General features: G+C 41.5%; 1 protein-coding gene across 1 annotated transcript in view; it reads left to right on the forward strand.

Moving 5' to 3' along the window:
• Nucleotides 1-3,025: 3,025 nt before the first annotated feature.
• Prdm5 (PR/SET domain 5) overlaps nt 3,026-17,312 on the forward strand; it is a 182,674-nt gene continuing 168,387 nt past the window's right edge. The window contains exon 1 of the mRNA XM_052173854.1: nt 3,026-3,245. Coding sequence (XP_052029814.1) covers nt 3,153-3,245 — 93 coding nt within the window. The 5' untranslated portion in view covers nt 3,026-3,152. The remainder of the gene's footprint in view (nt 3,246-17,312) is intronic.

A 17,312-nucleotide genomic window follows, 5' to 3' on the forward strand; every position in this document is an offset into this window, starting at 1 on the left:
GTGAGATATTACTATATCATATTGACATGGCTTCAGATGGTCCTAGAAAACTCCATACTTCTTCAGAATTATTTGTTTTATAGTTTGAATATACAATAAACCCCATCCTTTCATAACTGGAGTGCTTTGTCTGAACATGGGGTGCTCTTTGGGGAAGTTCTGTAAATGCAGAAGGGGACTCATGCTGGGGGGAGTAGGCCTTAGGGGTAGGTTCTTGTTGGCTGTATTATTCCAGGTTGCCTATTGTCTTGCTGTTTATAGAACTACCATTATGTGAACTGGTTGGATCTACAGGATCTTCTCTCCATAACTCACCAAACTGACTGAAACTGTGGGTCAAATCAGATCTGAAAGCTGTATCAGTCGTGTATGAGGTAATATAATTGGATAAGGTAGCACCCTTTTAAAATAACTCAGAGCTCAAGTCACTCTTCAGTTTTATAATGGAAAAGGGGACAGCCGTGCAAGAACATTAGTCCTGCCTTTTTGGCTAATTAGAAATGCTTTCAAGCTGAGCAGTGGTGGTGCATGTCTTTAATCCCAGCAGTTGGGAGGCAGAGGCAGGCGGATTTCTGAGTTCGAGGCCAGCCTAGTCTACAGTGAGTTCCAGGACAGCCAAGGGTACACAGAGAAACCCTGTCTCAAAAAAAAAAAAAAAAAAAAAAAAGAAAAGAAAAGAAAGAAAGAAAGGAGAGAGAGAGAGAGAGAGAGAGAGAGAGAGAGAGAGAGAGAGAGAATGCTTTCAAATTGCATCAATTCTGCAGGTTTTGAATTTATTTATTATTTATTTTGCTTATTTTTGGTTTTTTTTTTTTTTTTTTTTTTTTTTTTTTGGAGACAGGGTTTCTCTGTATAGCCCTGGCTGTCCTAGAACTCACTCTGTAGACCAGGCTGGCCTCGAACTTAGAAATCCACCTGCCTCTGCCTCCCAGAGTGCTGGGATGACAGACGTGCGCCACCACCGCCCGGCAGGTTTTGAACTTATAAGTGAACTGGATTGTAGGTATACACAGGACAAATATATGCTCGATTCAGAGAAATTTGGAAAGACAAGGCTTTATCTTACAAGTCGTTCTGGAGAAAGCAATGGTTGTCTTCTGTTGAACACAGTTGAATGAATTGACTTGAACAACTGAACACAGTATAACCATCTCAGTGTTCCTCCTGATATGTTAGCTATCTTGCATAACTGAAAGGAAACACTGAAGACACTCAACAAAGAGAGGCAGGATTTATTTTGTTTCATGGGCTCAGAGGTTTCATGACTCCATCACTTCCATGGCACATGGCAACACAGAGGCAGGTTGGTGTAAAGGGCATGGTGGAGGAAAGCTGCTCACCTTGGCATCCAGGAATCGGAGAAAGATGAAGCAGGACCTTAATGTCCCTTTAAGAGAATGCCCACTTAATGACTTAATTTATCCTATCAGGCTCTATCATTTAACTTCTACCAGCTTCCGTTGGATAATGAATATGTCTGTGGATGAATCCATTGACTAGGCTAGAACATTCCTTATGCAATCACTTCTTAAAGTATTCAACACATGAATTTGGGGGAGACATTACATATTCAAATTATAGCAGTTGACAAGAGCAAAGATGATCAAATTTCAGCCTGCTTTTGAAGGAGTAGGAGGATATGAGGAACAGGAGAGAGAGAGAGAGAGAGAGAGAGAGAGAGAGAGAGAGAGAGAGAGAGAGAGATCATCTCAGAGGTACTGTTAAGCTAGGTTGATAATTTCAGGCTGGGTATCCGAAACATGTTTAGAGCGAAATGCAGACTGTATTTTTGTAGATAATCCATCACAGGAGCTTGTCAAACTATCTTGCAGGCTGGAGCTAAAATGATGATTCTGTAGGTGAAACCAACACTTTGACTAGCCTGCTTTTTCACAAATGTTTCTTGCCCTCTATTTAAACTTACTTTCACGGTAGGGTCCTACAGCCTGACCTAGTGGAGTGATTGTTCCTCTCTGTTTATTCTTCTTCCTAGTGTTGTCACATTGAACAGAATCCTTTTAACAGCTGCTCTGCTTTCTACTCTCATTTCTATTTTCTGTGATAAAAAACATTCTGGCGTCTGTGTGTGTGTGTGTGTGTGTGTGTATGTATGTGTGTGTGTGTGTAAAGCTTATGTTTCCCATCTTGGTCCATCATTGAAAAAAGCCAGGGACAAGAGCTCAGGGCAGGAACATGGAAGCAGGGACTGAAGTAGAGACCAGAACAAAACACTGCTTGCTCCTTGTGGATTGCTCAGCTTGACCTTTTTGTTTTTAATACAACCTCGAGTCACGTGACCCAGGGATGTTACCATCTACAGTGTGCTAGGCCCTCCCACTCCAATCATTAATCCAGAAAATGCCCCACAGACTTCCTACAGAGCAATCTAATGGTGATATTTTCTCAATTTAAGTTCCAGCTTCACTGAGGACTCCAGCTTGTGTTAAGTTAACAACAACAACAAAACAACAACAAAAATCTCACCAGGATAACTGGTCTATTAAGGACTGGTGGCCCAGTCTTGTTGAATGGAATGCAAAGGCCCAGGGACTGACCTGAACAAATCTGGTAACAGAATTTGGTTGTCACAAGCCTTGGAAAGTAATACTCATTTTCCAGAAGACTCCTCACCATATTACTTAAATACTTACATCCAATTCTCATCTTGAAACAGAGCATACTCATTGGCCTCTCCTTAGTTCAACCCCTGGAACACACAGTCAGGAAGACTCAAAGATTTCCCAGACGTTCTGGGTTGGTTTCAGCTGTGGTCAGCAAAAGTCTGTTTTGGAGATGCCAAGACCCATTTTATTCTGCATTTGAGGAGACGCAGGAACTTCTGCCAAATGCAGAGATGGTGAGGAGGGTCGATGTGGCTACAGGCTCATCCTCAGCCCGGAGCTGGAGGCTCCAGGGCCTGGGGTTTGAGACTTCCAGCCGCAAAGTTTGGGCCAATCAGCGCGCGTCCCGGTGGCCTGGGCTCCCCACCACTCCGGCCGCGCCTGCCCGGGCCGAGGAGGGGCCAGGCCGCGGGGAGCCGAGGAGGGAGGTGGGGATTCTGGGAGCCGAGCTCATTTCCTCCTCCCGGCCGCCCCTGGCCCGCACCCCATCTCCACGTGCGGCGCCTCCGGAGCGCGGCCGAGCATCGGAGGATGCTGGGCATGTACATACCAGACAGGTTCGCCCTGAAGTCGTCCCGGGTCCAGGACGGGATGGGGCTCTACACGGCCCGCCGCGTGCGCAAGGTGGGTGAGCGGCCCGCGCAGGCCGCGCCACGTCCCAGGGCCTGCGGGAAACGCGGGCCTGTAGGGAGCGGGTGTCCTGGCTCCCCTCCGCGGCTGTGGCGAGAGGCTTCCATGGGCTGCCGTCTCCCCCAGCCCAGCGCCGGGCGGCTCCTGAATTCTGAACAGTCGGCAGTCTGGCCATACCCCTCACTTGTTGTGCAGATGGGCCCTGGCAGCTTGGAGCCCAGTGCAGGCCCGCGAGTCCCAGAAAGGCCTTTCCCATTGCCATCCTGGGGGTGATATCTGTGTCTTCGGCCTATTTTCTTTGAGTTTTTGAATTTTATCCTGACATTGGATCATCTTCCAGAACTGCACAGGCATGGGATCAGGTTAAGCGCAGGTTAGTTACCCTGTCTGCGTGATGACAGATGTTGGTTGTTCCTTACGGAGATGTAGAAGACAGGATACCAGAGCACTCCAAATCTTAAGTTAAAACTTTAGAACATGTTGACTTGAGCTATTGTGGGTTAGCAGACTTGAAACCAAATAGAGGAGGCAGGGCCGAAGTACCTAGAGTAAGCAGAGCCAAGGTTCACTGAGCAGGGTCCATGCTTGGTACTTTGTCCATCTATATCATGTGACTTTACCCCTCACTCCTCTGTTGAACCAACGTGTAGTTAGCATTCAAGAGGTGAGCAGAGGAATTCTGCAGTTAGACAACCTGCTGAGTTAACGAATTAAGCTTCAAACCCATGGCTTCTGAATGGGAAACATATGCTCTTTCTAGAACATTCTGTTATGGAACAACATGCTTTATAAACCTTCCCCTGACATGTTCCAGCCTCTCCTCCTTGCTGTTTTAGCTTTACCCTGTTAGCAGATACTTAGAAAAGCAGAGGTTCAGAGGGTAGTGTGTGAACATAGCTCTGCCTACAAGAAGCTTCCAAAATTAAAGTGGTAACCCCCCTCCCCCCCACATATTAAATGTAGACAAAGAAAACACACGAATTAATACTTCATTCAAATTAGTGATGAGTTGGATAGATATTGCCAAATGACGAAATGTCCAAATCAGCAGTCTTGTAAAGCCAAGTACCACCATCGTCAAATGACTACCATATACCACTGACATATTCGTCTGTTTAGGTCTTAGAGTATGAAAAACTCCTACATGGACTTTTCTTCAAGTTTTCTGATATAACTATAATTAAGAATCCTTTTGTGCTTAATGAATAGTAGGACACCAAACAGCTGTTCAAAAGTAAGAATTTACTGCATAATCCTTCCTTTGCTTTACTCAGACCATTTTTGGTAGTTGGACATTTTCCTGTCCTTGTGTTGGGGTAAAGTACCACTTGGTGCTGAATGAAGTATCTGGAGCCATACTATTGCAGCAGAGTTAGGCATTCATCTTCTACTGCGAATATAACTTAAACAAACCCACAGATTTTTCACCCAAATAACATCTAGTATGATGACCACGCAGAGTATGGCTTACAGAAATCCAGAGTGTTGTTGACAGAGTTATTATTCCAAGATATTCAATTACAAGGTCATGGAGCGCTTCACTGAAGTCTGTACATCAGCCCTGTACTCTGAGGACAACGGTGCAGTCACACAGCAGATTTTAACTGAATTGTAAGATGAAACTGAATGTTTTTACGTGCCTTACCTATTTCATCATAGCTCATCTCTTAATTATTTTCCAAGGAACCCACATAAATCTTTCCTGACTATGCTTCAAGAGGTCTGAGCCGATAACAACTGTGATTGGAGCTATGCTAAGGACCTCAATTAAAAAATCCTCATGCTCTTCTAAACAGATCTCGAGGTTTACCACTTTAGACGATGTGCTGCCAACAACAGATGTTATAGCATACTTTTATAGCCGGTGTGCTTGTATACAGCTTCTGTTTTATAAAGTGATTGAGATTCAAGTTCTTGGTTGATTTAAAATTCAGAGACTAGAATTCAGAATGGGCTTAGAGAAATCTTCCAAGAAATATTTGTACTTTCTACAGGTTGTTGGGGATACCCTTTCCGAAGGCACCCCTGATTTCGCTAGACCCACCCCTTTGTGAAGCAATTCCTTCAGTGGGGCCATGCAACTGCATCTAGATAATCCAGACCATTGTATAAAGACTGATTTGAGTGACATTTCATTGTGTTCTGGTCCTGTAAAGACCACCCTTGCCCCTGGACTAACAGTTGTGCTCTACTTTGCTTGCAGGAAGCACTGACACATGATAGTTTAACAAGGTAGCAGCCATGTATCAAAGCCTGGCTCTGCTCCCTTAACAAGGGGAAGAGAAAGTGCGTTTTGCAGCAAATGTAGGAGAGACTAGGATTTAATAGGTTACAAATAATGACATTTTAAAGAACGTCATAAATGATCGTTCTACATATTATCATGGTGTGGGTGGGCGCACCACAGATTTATAGCTGCCTCTCAGGTTCCCATGCCTTCCCCACAGTCAACTCCCTGTCTCTCAGACTGAGGAGACACTTCTCCTGAAAATTGTTAATGAAAATAAGTTTAATGCCCAGTTCGTAAAAAAAAAAATAGAATAAAAATGTAAAGGTAAGTTGAAAGTGTGAAGTTTGGAGGAAAGTATATGATTAAAACCAACCAACCAGCCAGCCAAACAAACAAACAAACAAACAAAAAACCCAAAAGAGACAAGCAAACAGAGGAAAGATTACCATGTTAATACTGGAAGACCAGATTTTCTGTCCTAATGTGCTTTGCTGATTACTGTTGAAGGTGACCCCTCTAAATGGACTTTTATCTTAGGGCTGAAACTCTGCCAGTAGATGTTTATTACATTTTCTGGTGGCTGATAGTAAGTCACTACTCTGGAAATAGAATCACTGCCCTGACACCTTGTTTATACAGTCAGGTGTCACCATGGAGACCAGGTGTTCCCTGCTGTGCTTACAGACTTTTAAAGATACATCAAAGATCCATTTAAACTGATGTTTTGACTGAAACTTTGTATTTTGCTTCTGTGTTGATAACAGCTACCAATAATTAATTTGTTTATAATTTAATATAGCTTGGCTAATGAGACATTTATGAAGCTGTTGCAGTTGTGAGGAGCTCTCCGTGTTAGGAGATGGAGGGTGTGTGACAGATAGCAATGATGGTGCATTCCTCAGCTCTTACTGAAGCCATACAGCAAACCCCTGCTTCCTAGGTGACACCGAACCGACGCTCGGCAAGGTCTGTCCACACTACGGCGGTTCATCAGATCTGAACTCAGGTCACTCCATGTATGAGCTGGGCATCCCTTGTGTACAATTTGAAGTGCTCCAAAATGTGAACCTTTTTGTATGTCTATATGATACCAGAAAGGGAACATACTTCTGGTTGTATGAAATCACCTTCAGACAGTGTGTAAAGTGTATATGAAACATGGATTCTCTATTTAGCACGTTTATATATCTGTCTATTTACCTATAGCTATAGAATACCCTCCCCTGAACTCTGGAATCCAGAACACTTGGTGTTTCATAGACCAGAATAGGAATAGTTGGTTGACATGAAAAGGCATTTTCTCTTCAATCATAAAATGTTAAGTTTATAAATGCACTCAGACACAGATTATTTTACTGTATTGTTATTTTTATAATATATGCATATATAACAAATATGCAATATATGAGAATATTTAAAATATAAATATATATAATTTATAAATGTATGTAAACATAATACAATAACATATTATTATTTATCTTTAAAATGGACCATTTCCCATTCAGCAGAAGACTGTGAATAATTCTCTTATCTACATTGCCTCTTGTTACTATAATTATTTTAGCAGTTTTTTTTTTAACTAGGCCATGTTAACTGTGTAAAATAATGGGTTTCGTTGTGATATTTTTATGCATAGATGTCATATACTTTGACTACACTCATCTCCTTTGTCCTCTCTTGACCTTTGTCTTTCCCCACTGATTTTCGTTTTCCTAAATAAACCTGCTTTTACTTTGATGTCTTAGTTTTTTTTAAACATAGATCCGGCGTCTGAAAGACCACATGTGATGCTCATCTTTGGGGACTCGGCTTGATTCATGCAGTACTGTAGTCTCACTCAGTGAGTCTCATTCAGAATAAATCCATTGGTTTGCCTACAGATTTTATAATTTCAATGTGCAGGGCTGACATCGTGTGTATATGTGTATAATTGATTAATTAATTTATTAATATGTCAGATTTTCATCATTTGTGTCTCTGTTTAATGGCATTCAGGCCGATGCCATAACATAGCTAATATGAACAGCTCTTTTATGGTAATTGAATATATTCCACAGTGAAGTTATGCCATAATACTTGTTTATGTCATATTGCACACAGTCATTTTGACACTGTATGCTAGGGTCTACCCTAGACACTTGGCTAGAACATTGAAGAAAAAGAATGTCCTGGCACTTGAGCAGCTTCATTATCCAGTAGGCAAATCTTATCCTGTACTAGAACTTGACAAGTACTGTAGAAACACAGTGGAAGTAGGGCTGGGTCTGCCTGGCTGGGACAAAAGTGAGGAATGTTATAAATTAGGGATCCTAGCTATTTTTCATTAGAGTGAGATTTGAACAATGGTTTGAAGGATGGTAGGAAACCAGCCAAATATATCTCCAGGGGAAGAACATTCTGGCTAGGGAACAAGTTAGTCTGCAATCCTGAGACAGGCAAACTCATATGGCATTCCTGGAGTGAGCCAGGGCAGCTCCTCCAATACCTTAACGAAGGGCACTTGAAGGAGAGCCGCATTTCCTGGAGAAGTTCATGCAGCTGAAGACTGGCGTTCATTTGAATGTACTGGAGACCTACCTTAGAGGAGGGCTGTATGTTTATCACAGACTACTCAGGCTGCGGCTTTGAGCATACTCTGCCGTGGGAAAACTGTATAAACAGAGATTTACCAGGATTTTCTTGGCTGTAATCTATTGGAGGCAATGAGATTCAGACTAAGTGACAGTTCTAACTCTACTTTGAAGACAGAGGGGACAGAATATGGTAGAGTGAAAAAGGACAGGAAGGATCAGGGCAGTTTGCAGTGGCTTAGCCCAAGATCCTGAAAGGACTGAACTGTTAGTCAATAACTGAGATGAGGAGTTTGTGTGGAGCAAGTTTAAAGAGATGGATGGTGGTAGGGTAGTGTAGGTTCCATTTCACGCTTGTTTTTGAGATGTTTGTTAGGTAAGTGCGACATGTCAGAGGCATCGAGATGAAAATATGCTTGTCCTACCTCCCACCTGTGTTCATTATTGTCCTGTATTTTATTCTGTGTGCAAACTTTTCATTCAGATCATTAGTTGCTTTTTATAACAACAAAAAACAAAAAGGGTCATTGTTATTTACTATGTTAGTTACTTTTTTGGTGACAAAGCATCATGCACAGAAGTGACTTATGGAAGGAATTTATTTTGGCTTACAGTTCCAAAGATAGAGCTCATAATGGTGGCAGACAGCCAGAGCAGTGCATTTAGAGACACACACGGAAGGTAGAGAAAGTGGAGCAAGTCTAGATATTCTCAAAGCTCACCCCCAGTGATGGATTTCTCATACAGCTCCTAAAGGTTCCACAGCCTCCACAAGCACTGCCAGCAGCTGGGTACCATGACTTCAAATATATGAGTCTGTAGGTGATATTTTTTTCCTTCAAACTATTACATTCTACTCCTTGGCCCCCACAGGCGCATGGCCATCTCATGATACAAAATTGACTTAATTGTCAAATTTCCCACAGTCTCTAAAAGTCTCAATTCATTCAACAAGTTCAAAACTCAAAGATTCTTTTGAGACTTGAAGCAACCTCTTAAGTGTGGATCCCTATTAAATAAAAAAAGATGAGTTATTTATTTCCAACTTTTACTGACAAAAAGAATAATGAAGGCATAGTGAGGAAATCCTGGGATAATAAGACAAAATTCAGGAGAGCAAATATCAAATCCTGTAGCTCCCACTCCACTGTCTAAGACTTTAGTTTTAACGGTGTTGATGGCTCTGCTCCTTCCAGCTTTGCTGCCCACAGTGAGCATCTTTTCTTGCACGTGATCCCCTGAAACTCAGGCTTACCCTTCGTGCCTTTATGTCACAGCATCTTAAGACCTCCTGGGTTCTGAGAGCCTTCTTGAAAGGACTCTGACCCTGCAATTACATCACCTAGTTTCAGCAGACTTTTGAAACCATAGAGGTCGAATCTCCAATCCCTCAATTTTGTATTTTTTGTCTCTACAAAGCCATTTCCTCATAAATAATAAGCTATTTTCCTATAGGTAACAGTGCTATGTTTGGTCGCCTACTTGGGATGGACATTGGCTTCCTTAAGCTTTACATTAGCAGTAGGTGTTGTGTGTTAAAGCAGTTTCTGGGGACATTTAATCTCTTTCTCTTTTCATAGATTACCTCAACTGCATGGAGTCTTGCCCTGTGAGCACTCTTCCTTTTGATCTAGTGCAGAGCAGGCTTCTGCTCCTTAATGGTACTAATCTCTTTTAACAATCACAGCCTTTTCTTCAGCATATGTCTAGGGTACAGCATTAATCTTCCTAGTGCTGATTTTTTTCTCTACAATTTATATTTTGTGTTCTTTCCCTCACCTTGCTCCTTTTCATTGTAGATGTGCATCAGAGTGACCAGTAATAACCATGCCACAGACTACTCATACTCTCTGGAAATGGCTTCCACTAAAGAGATAATCCTTTCAAATTTAGCTCTGGGCAAGTTCTTAGGGTATTGGGTAAAAGGTAGTCATATATATATATATATATATATATATATATATATATATATATATATATATATATATATATATTTTACTAAAATATTAGGACTGGCCTCCAGTTAGGTTGCTAATATCATGTGATTCTGAGATTTCATGAGCCAGGCCACTGCTGTATGTGGAACTCTAGCACTGCCATCTTCCTCTGTTACTGAAAAAGCATACAAGTGTCATTCCAGTTCTCAGTTCTAGAGTTCTTATCCTAGTTCACTTTACTTAATAGGTTTTTACAGTTTTTCCTATTAAACCAAGTGTGCAGTTTTCCCTTTGAATCTGTATATGGAAGTTGTTCTTTTACCTTGGATGGTTTAAATGACTTTCAATGATTTTTTATTTGTTTTTCTATTTGGTGAATATTTTCTCAAGTTTTCATTTGATTGTTTATATTGGTTGATACTCTGTTTTATAGGTAACATTTTAATGTAACTGGAAATCTTGCCAGGTCTCTTGGTTTTTCTCTAGAAGTCAAAGAGTTTATTAGAGAATGTCTAGGCTCTAATACCACCTTGCTGAATTACTCTTAAGTCATCAAGAGTGAGTGATTCTGATGTCACCTAGTATGGGAGTGACTTTGATGTTGCAAAAGGTAGGCATGAGTGACTCCAAGGTCACCTGATACAAATGAGTGTCTCTGAGATTACCTAGCAGGTAAGTCCCTCTGGGAATGAATGAGACCATTTGATCTACAGAGGCAGAGTTATCGTCAGCTTTAGAAAACCATCTTCTGAATTACTGTCTTTCAACCTACTTTTTAATATCCTCTGAACTATCTAGGTTGGAGCTGTCCTTCATCTATTCTCCATAAATCTCCTTCTTGCCTCTCTTTGTTTCCCTTTGAGGGATGACTTTAATTTGATTTTTGTTTCTTCCTGTGTTTCAATAAATTTTCTAAAATTATACATTGTGAAGTCATCTTTTTTAATTATTAAAAGTTTTAATTAATGGCATTGGGAGAGATGGCTGAGTGGATAAAATACTAGAGAAGTAGATTTTAGATTTCCACAGCCAACCTAAAAAAGCTGGGGGGGGGGGCGGTTTCAGCTCACCTCTGATCCAGAGTTCAGGAGATGGGGAAAGGGAATCGGTGAAGCAAGCAGCTCACTACACCAGACAAATTGGTAAGCTCTAAGTTTGCTGAGGGACCCTAATTAAATATGATGTAAAGTGATTGAGGAAGACATCTGTTGTCAGCCTCTGACCTTCAAAGACATGCACATACATGTGTATGTATAGGTATACCTATACACATGGGAAAGTGCATTCACTCATGTTCCTACACTATAAACCCACACACATTCTTAATTAAAAAATTATTTAAAAAAATTTTAAAAATCTTCTGAGTTGTTGTATATTGATGTCTGTCTCTAAGATCTCTTAGACAATTCATGCATTCTTGTTTTATTATAGTTGGTTTTCTTGTCTGCTGTTCTGTGCTGTGCAAAGACTGGGTCTATTACTCTTTGCATCTTCAGCCATTGGTATTCTTACAGTCGAGGATTGCATCTGCCAAAGGAGTTTGTCTGACTTTCTCTTTTTAACCCTGCTGAGTTGGGGTTCAGTTTTCATTTTGATCTCACTCTCTCTGGTGGGTATGGAGAATGTTCATTTAGGCCACTTTTGTGACCAAATCAATCCTGCAGGTGACAATAGGCTATTAAGTCCATTAGTCAATGCTCTGGTCTCTGTGCACTTTACTGCACATCTAGAACCTTCCCCATCTCTGGCTTTGAAGTTCTTTTCCTAACTCTCTAGTTTTCAGCGACTGGCTCAGGTCTTCCTACTATCTCTCTTCACTAGACTCATGCTGGTTCTTTCCATCTCTAGACCTTATTGTTATGCAGTTTCTCACAGATGCTAGGGGCAGTTGTTTGCTAGAAAATCAGTTATATAAAAAAGTAGGAAATATGTTGCTTTCTGGTATATCTCTCTGTATATCTATGCCCATGCCTATTTATGTCTGCCTACCTATATATTTATATATGCTTGTATCCTCTCTCTGTCTCTGTCTCTGTCACTCGCTCTGTCTCTCTCTCCCTCTCTCTCTCTCTCCCCCTCATTCTTTTTTCCTAACTCTCTACTGCTTCTTTTCCATGTATTTTATGTAATACATTTACATTGCTGAGTGAGTTATGGGCCCCATTACATTCCTGCTATAGCACCTTTGGCTAGTAGGCATGCCTGCATTCCGGGTGGGGAGAAATTGACAAATACACTGGATCTGTTTTGTAGTTGGCCTCATTTAAGGACTTCTGAGGAAGTCCCATGTGATGTTTCCATTCAGGTCATTAGTTCTCTCATCATGGTAAATGCAGATTTTTACCTGGTTACATTAAAATTCTTAACAAGGCCAGAATCATAAAAGTAAGGTGAATTGATATAGGCAGGCAATTAGTCTCTGCCTTAACATTCACAGCAAGGAGAAAAGATTGGGTAATCTTCACATTACACTCTTTGGAAATTTAATATATTGGAGGAGACCTAATTATGATCCAAGAGCTTATTTATGCACAGTACCTTAACAGTAAGACATAGTTTCTAATGGAGACTTCTCTAACACTGGAAAAAACAAGGAGAAGAAAATGATAGAGCAACACCATTTCTGCTCTATAAATGAGATCTGTAGGCATTTTATTTTGAAAACTAAAGTTGACGATGACCAAGTCTGTTAGAAATTTTGAACGTTTTAAGACAATTGCTTGAAATATAAGAATCCTCTTCCTATTATTAATTACTAACTGTAGATGTTTAGTATAGTAATGTACATTTGCATAACTCATTTATAATGATTTGTGTGAAAATTGATTATTTTGTAGGTTAAAAATGGTCAAATGTTGGCAATTTCATGGAGTTCAACCCAAAGCAAAAGCAATTATGGCTATGTGGGTTTTGTGCCCCTAATTTTCATTTTCTAAGTAAACTTCCAACCAAATTTATAGTCATGAATGATGGAAAGACTTCTATTTAAGTTAGATTGCACAGGAAGTTTAAAAGATGAGTTAAAAACTCAATTTTAAGCTGGGTGGTGGTGGCGCACGCCTGTAATCCCAGCACTCTGGGAGGCAGAGGCAGGCAGATTTCTGAGTTCGAGGCCAGCCTGGTCTACAGAGTGAGTTCCAGGACAGCCAGGGCTATATAGAGAAACCCTGTCTCAAAAAACCAAATCCAAAAAACCAACCAACCAACTAACCAACCAAACAAACAAAAAACCTCAAGTTTAAGAAAACACTGTATATTGGAAGCAGCAGTGAACAAAGGTTGGCAAACAGTGGGGAGTCCTGCCTGAGGAGACTGTTCCCTGTGAGAGCAGGCCAGGTGAGTGCAGTCTCCAGCTAAAAGCAAATCCATGGTCTGTTGTAAATACCTGCCATTTTTCTACTATAAATAAGGTGGACAGGTCAGAGTTGGCACTTCACAATTTCATAGCCTTGCAGCTCACACAACTAGCTTCTCTGATCTAATCATCACAATGTGCTCACTGATGTGCTTGTGCAAAGGTTTGTTTGAACTAACAGTTTTAAAGAGACCAGTCACTGTCAGTTGGCTTCCTTCTGGGGCCATAACCACAGGACATATGGCAGGCCACATGACCAGGCTGTCAAAGGGAGGGGTCTATAGGCATTATATCCCAAAATAATGCAAGGACCTTTTACTTAACTTTTTTTTTTGTCTGTCTGTTTGTTGTTGTTGTTTTCTTAATGGTCATACTGGCAACCAAGTCTCTTTGTCATGAGAACACTTGAAGGGCACTGCAGATCTAAATGATAGAATTTCAGCAGCCTGTATCCTGAAGTGTCTCTTTTTTTCCCATCCTAGTGTATTTATTTGGGTTCTTATCTGTGTTTCAGTCCTTTGCCCATAATGTAACTAATAATTTGTTTTATTTCTTTTCTGTTGTACTGAGAAGAGAAACTGATTGGTGTGTATGGACTCAAGATGCTGAGAGAGACTTATTGATTGGTGTGTGTTTATCTGTGGCACTGAGATTACGTTCTGATTGGTATGTGTGGACCTGTGCCACTTGGAGTTTTGTTGAGACTGGCATGTGGATTGGCATGTGTGGATTCTGGCACTGAGAGGCTCTGATTGGAGAGGAATGGATTGATTGGCGTGTGTGTATCGGTGGCACTGAGAATATATTCTCATTGGTGTGTATGGGCCTGAGCCACTGAGAGTGTGTGCTGAGAGGAACTGATTGCTTGGCATGTGTGGATCTGTGACACTGAGTATAGGCCGACATAGTAGATTCACATTGTCCAACATAGCAGTGCATTCCATTGCTGAAAGAGTTTGATGAAGAGTTAGTGGTCATAGAACAGAACAAAGGCATAAGTCAAGAAGGTTTTCAAGTTCATGTGTGGGAACACTGGGTGAGCCAGTTACAACAAAGTGGAGAACCCTTTGCTACAGACTCAGATGGTATCTAATGATATTTATGATCTGGGCTAGTGGAAGCTAGTGGTCTGCAGAGTTAATGCATCCTAACAGGTTTCACCCAGTAGTCATGAGGATGCTAAGTCAGACACTGAAGTGGGCAAGGCGTGGTTTTCGAGGAAACTGAAGACAGTGAATGATAATCAGGCTCTGTATCCACAACACTCCCACTCTCCACATTCAGGAAGTTCTAATCAGTCCTTCAGCCTTGTAGAAACAGTAAACCTTGGCTTATGTTTTCCTGGGGACTTGAGTTTATATTGCCTTTTCAAAATCTGATAAAGGTTAAATACATGATAGAGTGATCTGAAAGTTGAACATATTCACAAATGACAAATCCTAAAATGTGCTACAAAAGCACCTTCTTTTTCCATCTGTTTTCAGATTGATCTTCACTTGTTTTCTTCAGCTCAACAGTTCTGACCATTGAGTATCTGCTCTGAGGACAGTAGAACCTTGCAGACAGGCTGGCCTTGGGTCTTCCTGTTTGTCAAGGTTCTCTCTGAGACGCGATAAAGTAGCCACTGATAGGCTATCTACTAATGCCTCAGGTCTTTGTTAGCTGACAGAGTCTAATCAAGCTTCTCAAACTCCATGGCTCAGTTTTCATACTTGTTCCAGATGGGTGTTTCCACTAAGGACTGCATAGAGTCCTTGTCATGGTTCTGAAGGTATTAATTCTCTCCCATAGGTCTCATTTCTTATGCAGCTTAGGTGTGCCTATTATTAAATACTGGCTTGAACTCTTCTTAAGATATAATCTCACTATGTAGTCTAGTTGGTTTGTGGCTCAGTGAGTTTACCAGGCTGGCTTTGAACCTGGGGCATTCCTCCTTCTTCTGCCTCCTGAGAGCCATGGCAGAGATGACAGACATGGACCACCATTCTTGGCCAGAGGGATGGTTAGTTTTTGAGGAGTACACCTCTGGAGCTGTGTGTCTGTCTGAAGGGTATGTGAGGTGGAGTAGCTTCTTATTTCAGCATGAAGTGGACCAGAAGGAATGTTGACTTCCACGTCTCAAAAACATGTTTTCTAAGGATCAGATTAGGACCTTTTCACAGCTGCAGTCAGCAGGCTGAGTCTCCTCAGTCTTGTTTAGGTTATTCAGAATATGCTCTATTTGAAATATATATATATATATAATCCAAAGATAAATATTAAAGAAACAGTTTTGTGCTGATGACATAGCTCAGTGTGTAAGGGTGACAAATCCGATGGCCTGAATTTGATCCTTGGGACCCACATGGTAAAGGAATGGTAGTCCTCTGACCATCACTTGCGTCTTGTGGTGTGCATGTGTGTGTGTGTTAAGTAAGTGAATGGAACTGTACAAATAAATGCTAAAGGAACAATCTTGGCTGTGAGACCAGGCTGTGTCTTCTTAATGTAGAATTTTAAGGGCTTAATTTATCATTTGCAGTTCTTTTTGACTATATTAAATTTTACTATTCCCAGCAGTTTTAAGTGCTTATTAAATAATTCTTAAATTATTTTATTTCCTTTCAACATCAAGTAGAGTTATTTTTCCAGTAGCAAGGTTAATCAATGATCCCCTCTTATGTTTTGATCCTTTTATATATCTCTACTCCCTCACAAAGGGAAGATTCTCCTGGAAAATATTTACAGATAGATTGGAAGGAAGGACCCCATAGCATGAGTGACTATTGGCTCACTGTGTATGAATCCACAGAATTTCTGGTAAATGGGACCCACTAATGGTGTCTCCTCAGGCTCTTTTTAAAACAACACCAGTACTAGGGGTGTATCATGGATAAAAGCCTGGGCTCAGTCCCCTCTTATGTCTAAAACTGGATTTGGAGGCCCATATGTAAAACCCCATCACAGGAGTGCAAGAGGGTGAGAATTTCATCAGCTCGGTGCCATCTTCAGCTATATGTGGGGTTGGAGGCCAGCAAGGGGGCACACAGGACCACAGACAAATAAACTTGGAACCGGAGGCCTGTCTGGAATAATACCACACCTCAACACTCCCCGTTCCCTCCCCACCTCCCCAAGCTAACAGATACTCTGAGTAGGAGGCTAGCCTGGGGTACATAAGGCCACACCTCAAAACACACACACACACACACACACACACACACACACACACACACACACGAGGCCACACCTCAAAACACACACACACACACACACACACACACATACACGAACAAACAGAAGTGTCCCTTACTATAAAATATGGCCTTATAAGTCCGCACACCTTTAGACGCCATCCCTCACAGCTGGCACAGCAAAGTCTCTGGTTCTGTGTTCTGCTGCTTTCACTCTCTGGGTGTCCAGGCTGCACACTCAGCAGGAAAGGATGAAGCAGAATGTGCAATAACAGATGAGTCAGCAGGGTCTCAGTGCTGTCTGCCTGGGAGTGTGGGGGTGTGAGAGTGGGCTATGGGGTGGGGGAGTAGACTTCATTTTGTGGTCTTTATTGGGGTCAAACAAAGACTATATAACCTTAGAGAGTTGGAAGGGATTTTTCTTGGGGTGAATATACTGGGAATGCTTCATTTGCATGAGAGGTACTCCAGGTGTTTGCCAGACAGGAAAGGAAGATGAACCTGTAATTTCACCAAGGGCTATCTGACATTCCTCAGGTCAGTCTCCCCAGATAAGGTCAGGCAGAGAAGAGGAAGCTCTGCTGGGAAGGGCTCCATGTTGTGCTGAATTTGGGGGAGCTGTCCAGACATGGTAGACTGACTTTAATACCAGGATCTTCCCAAAGTCAACACCTCACAGTTGATAGACACAGAGTCTAAACCTCACAGTGGGCAGATCAGGAGTGCATATCTATCCATGTGATCTTTTCCTCGTGGTTTATAGGACCTTGGGTCTCCACAGGGTTCTTGTCAG

The sequence above is a fragment of the Apodemus sylvaticus genome, chromosome 2, assembly GCF_947179515.1.
Source record: "Apodemus sylvaticus chromosome 2, mApoSyl1.1, whole genome shotgun sequence".
Taxonomy (NCBI): domain Eukaryota; kingdom Metazoa; phylum Chordata; class Mammalia; order Rodentia; family Muridae; genus Apodemus; species Apodemus sylvaticus.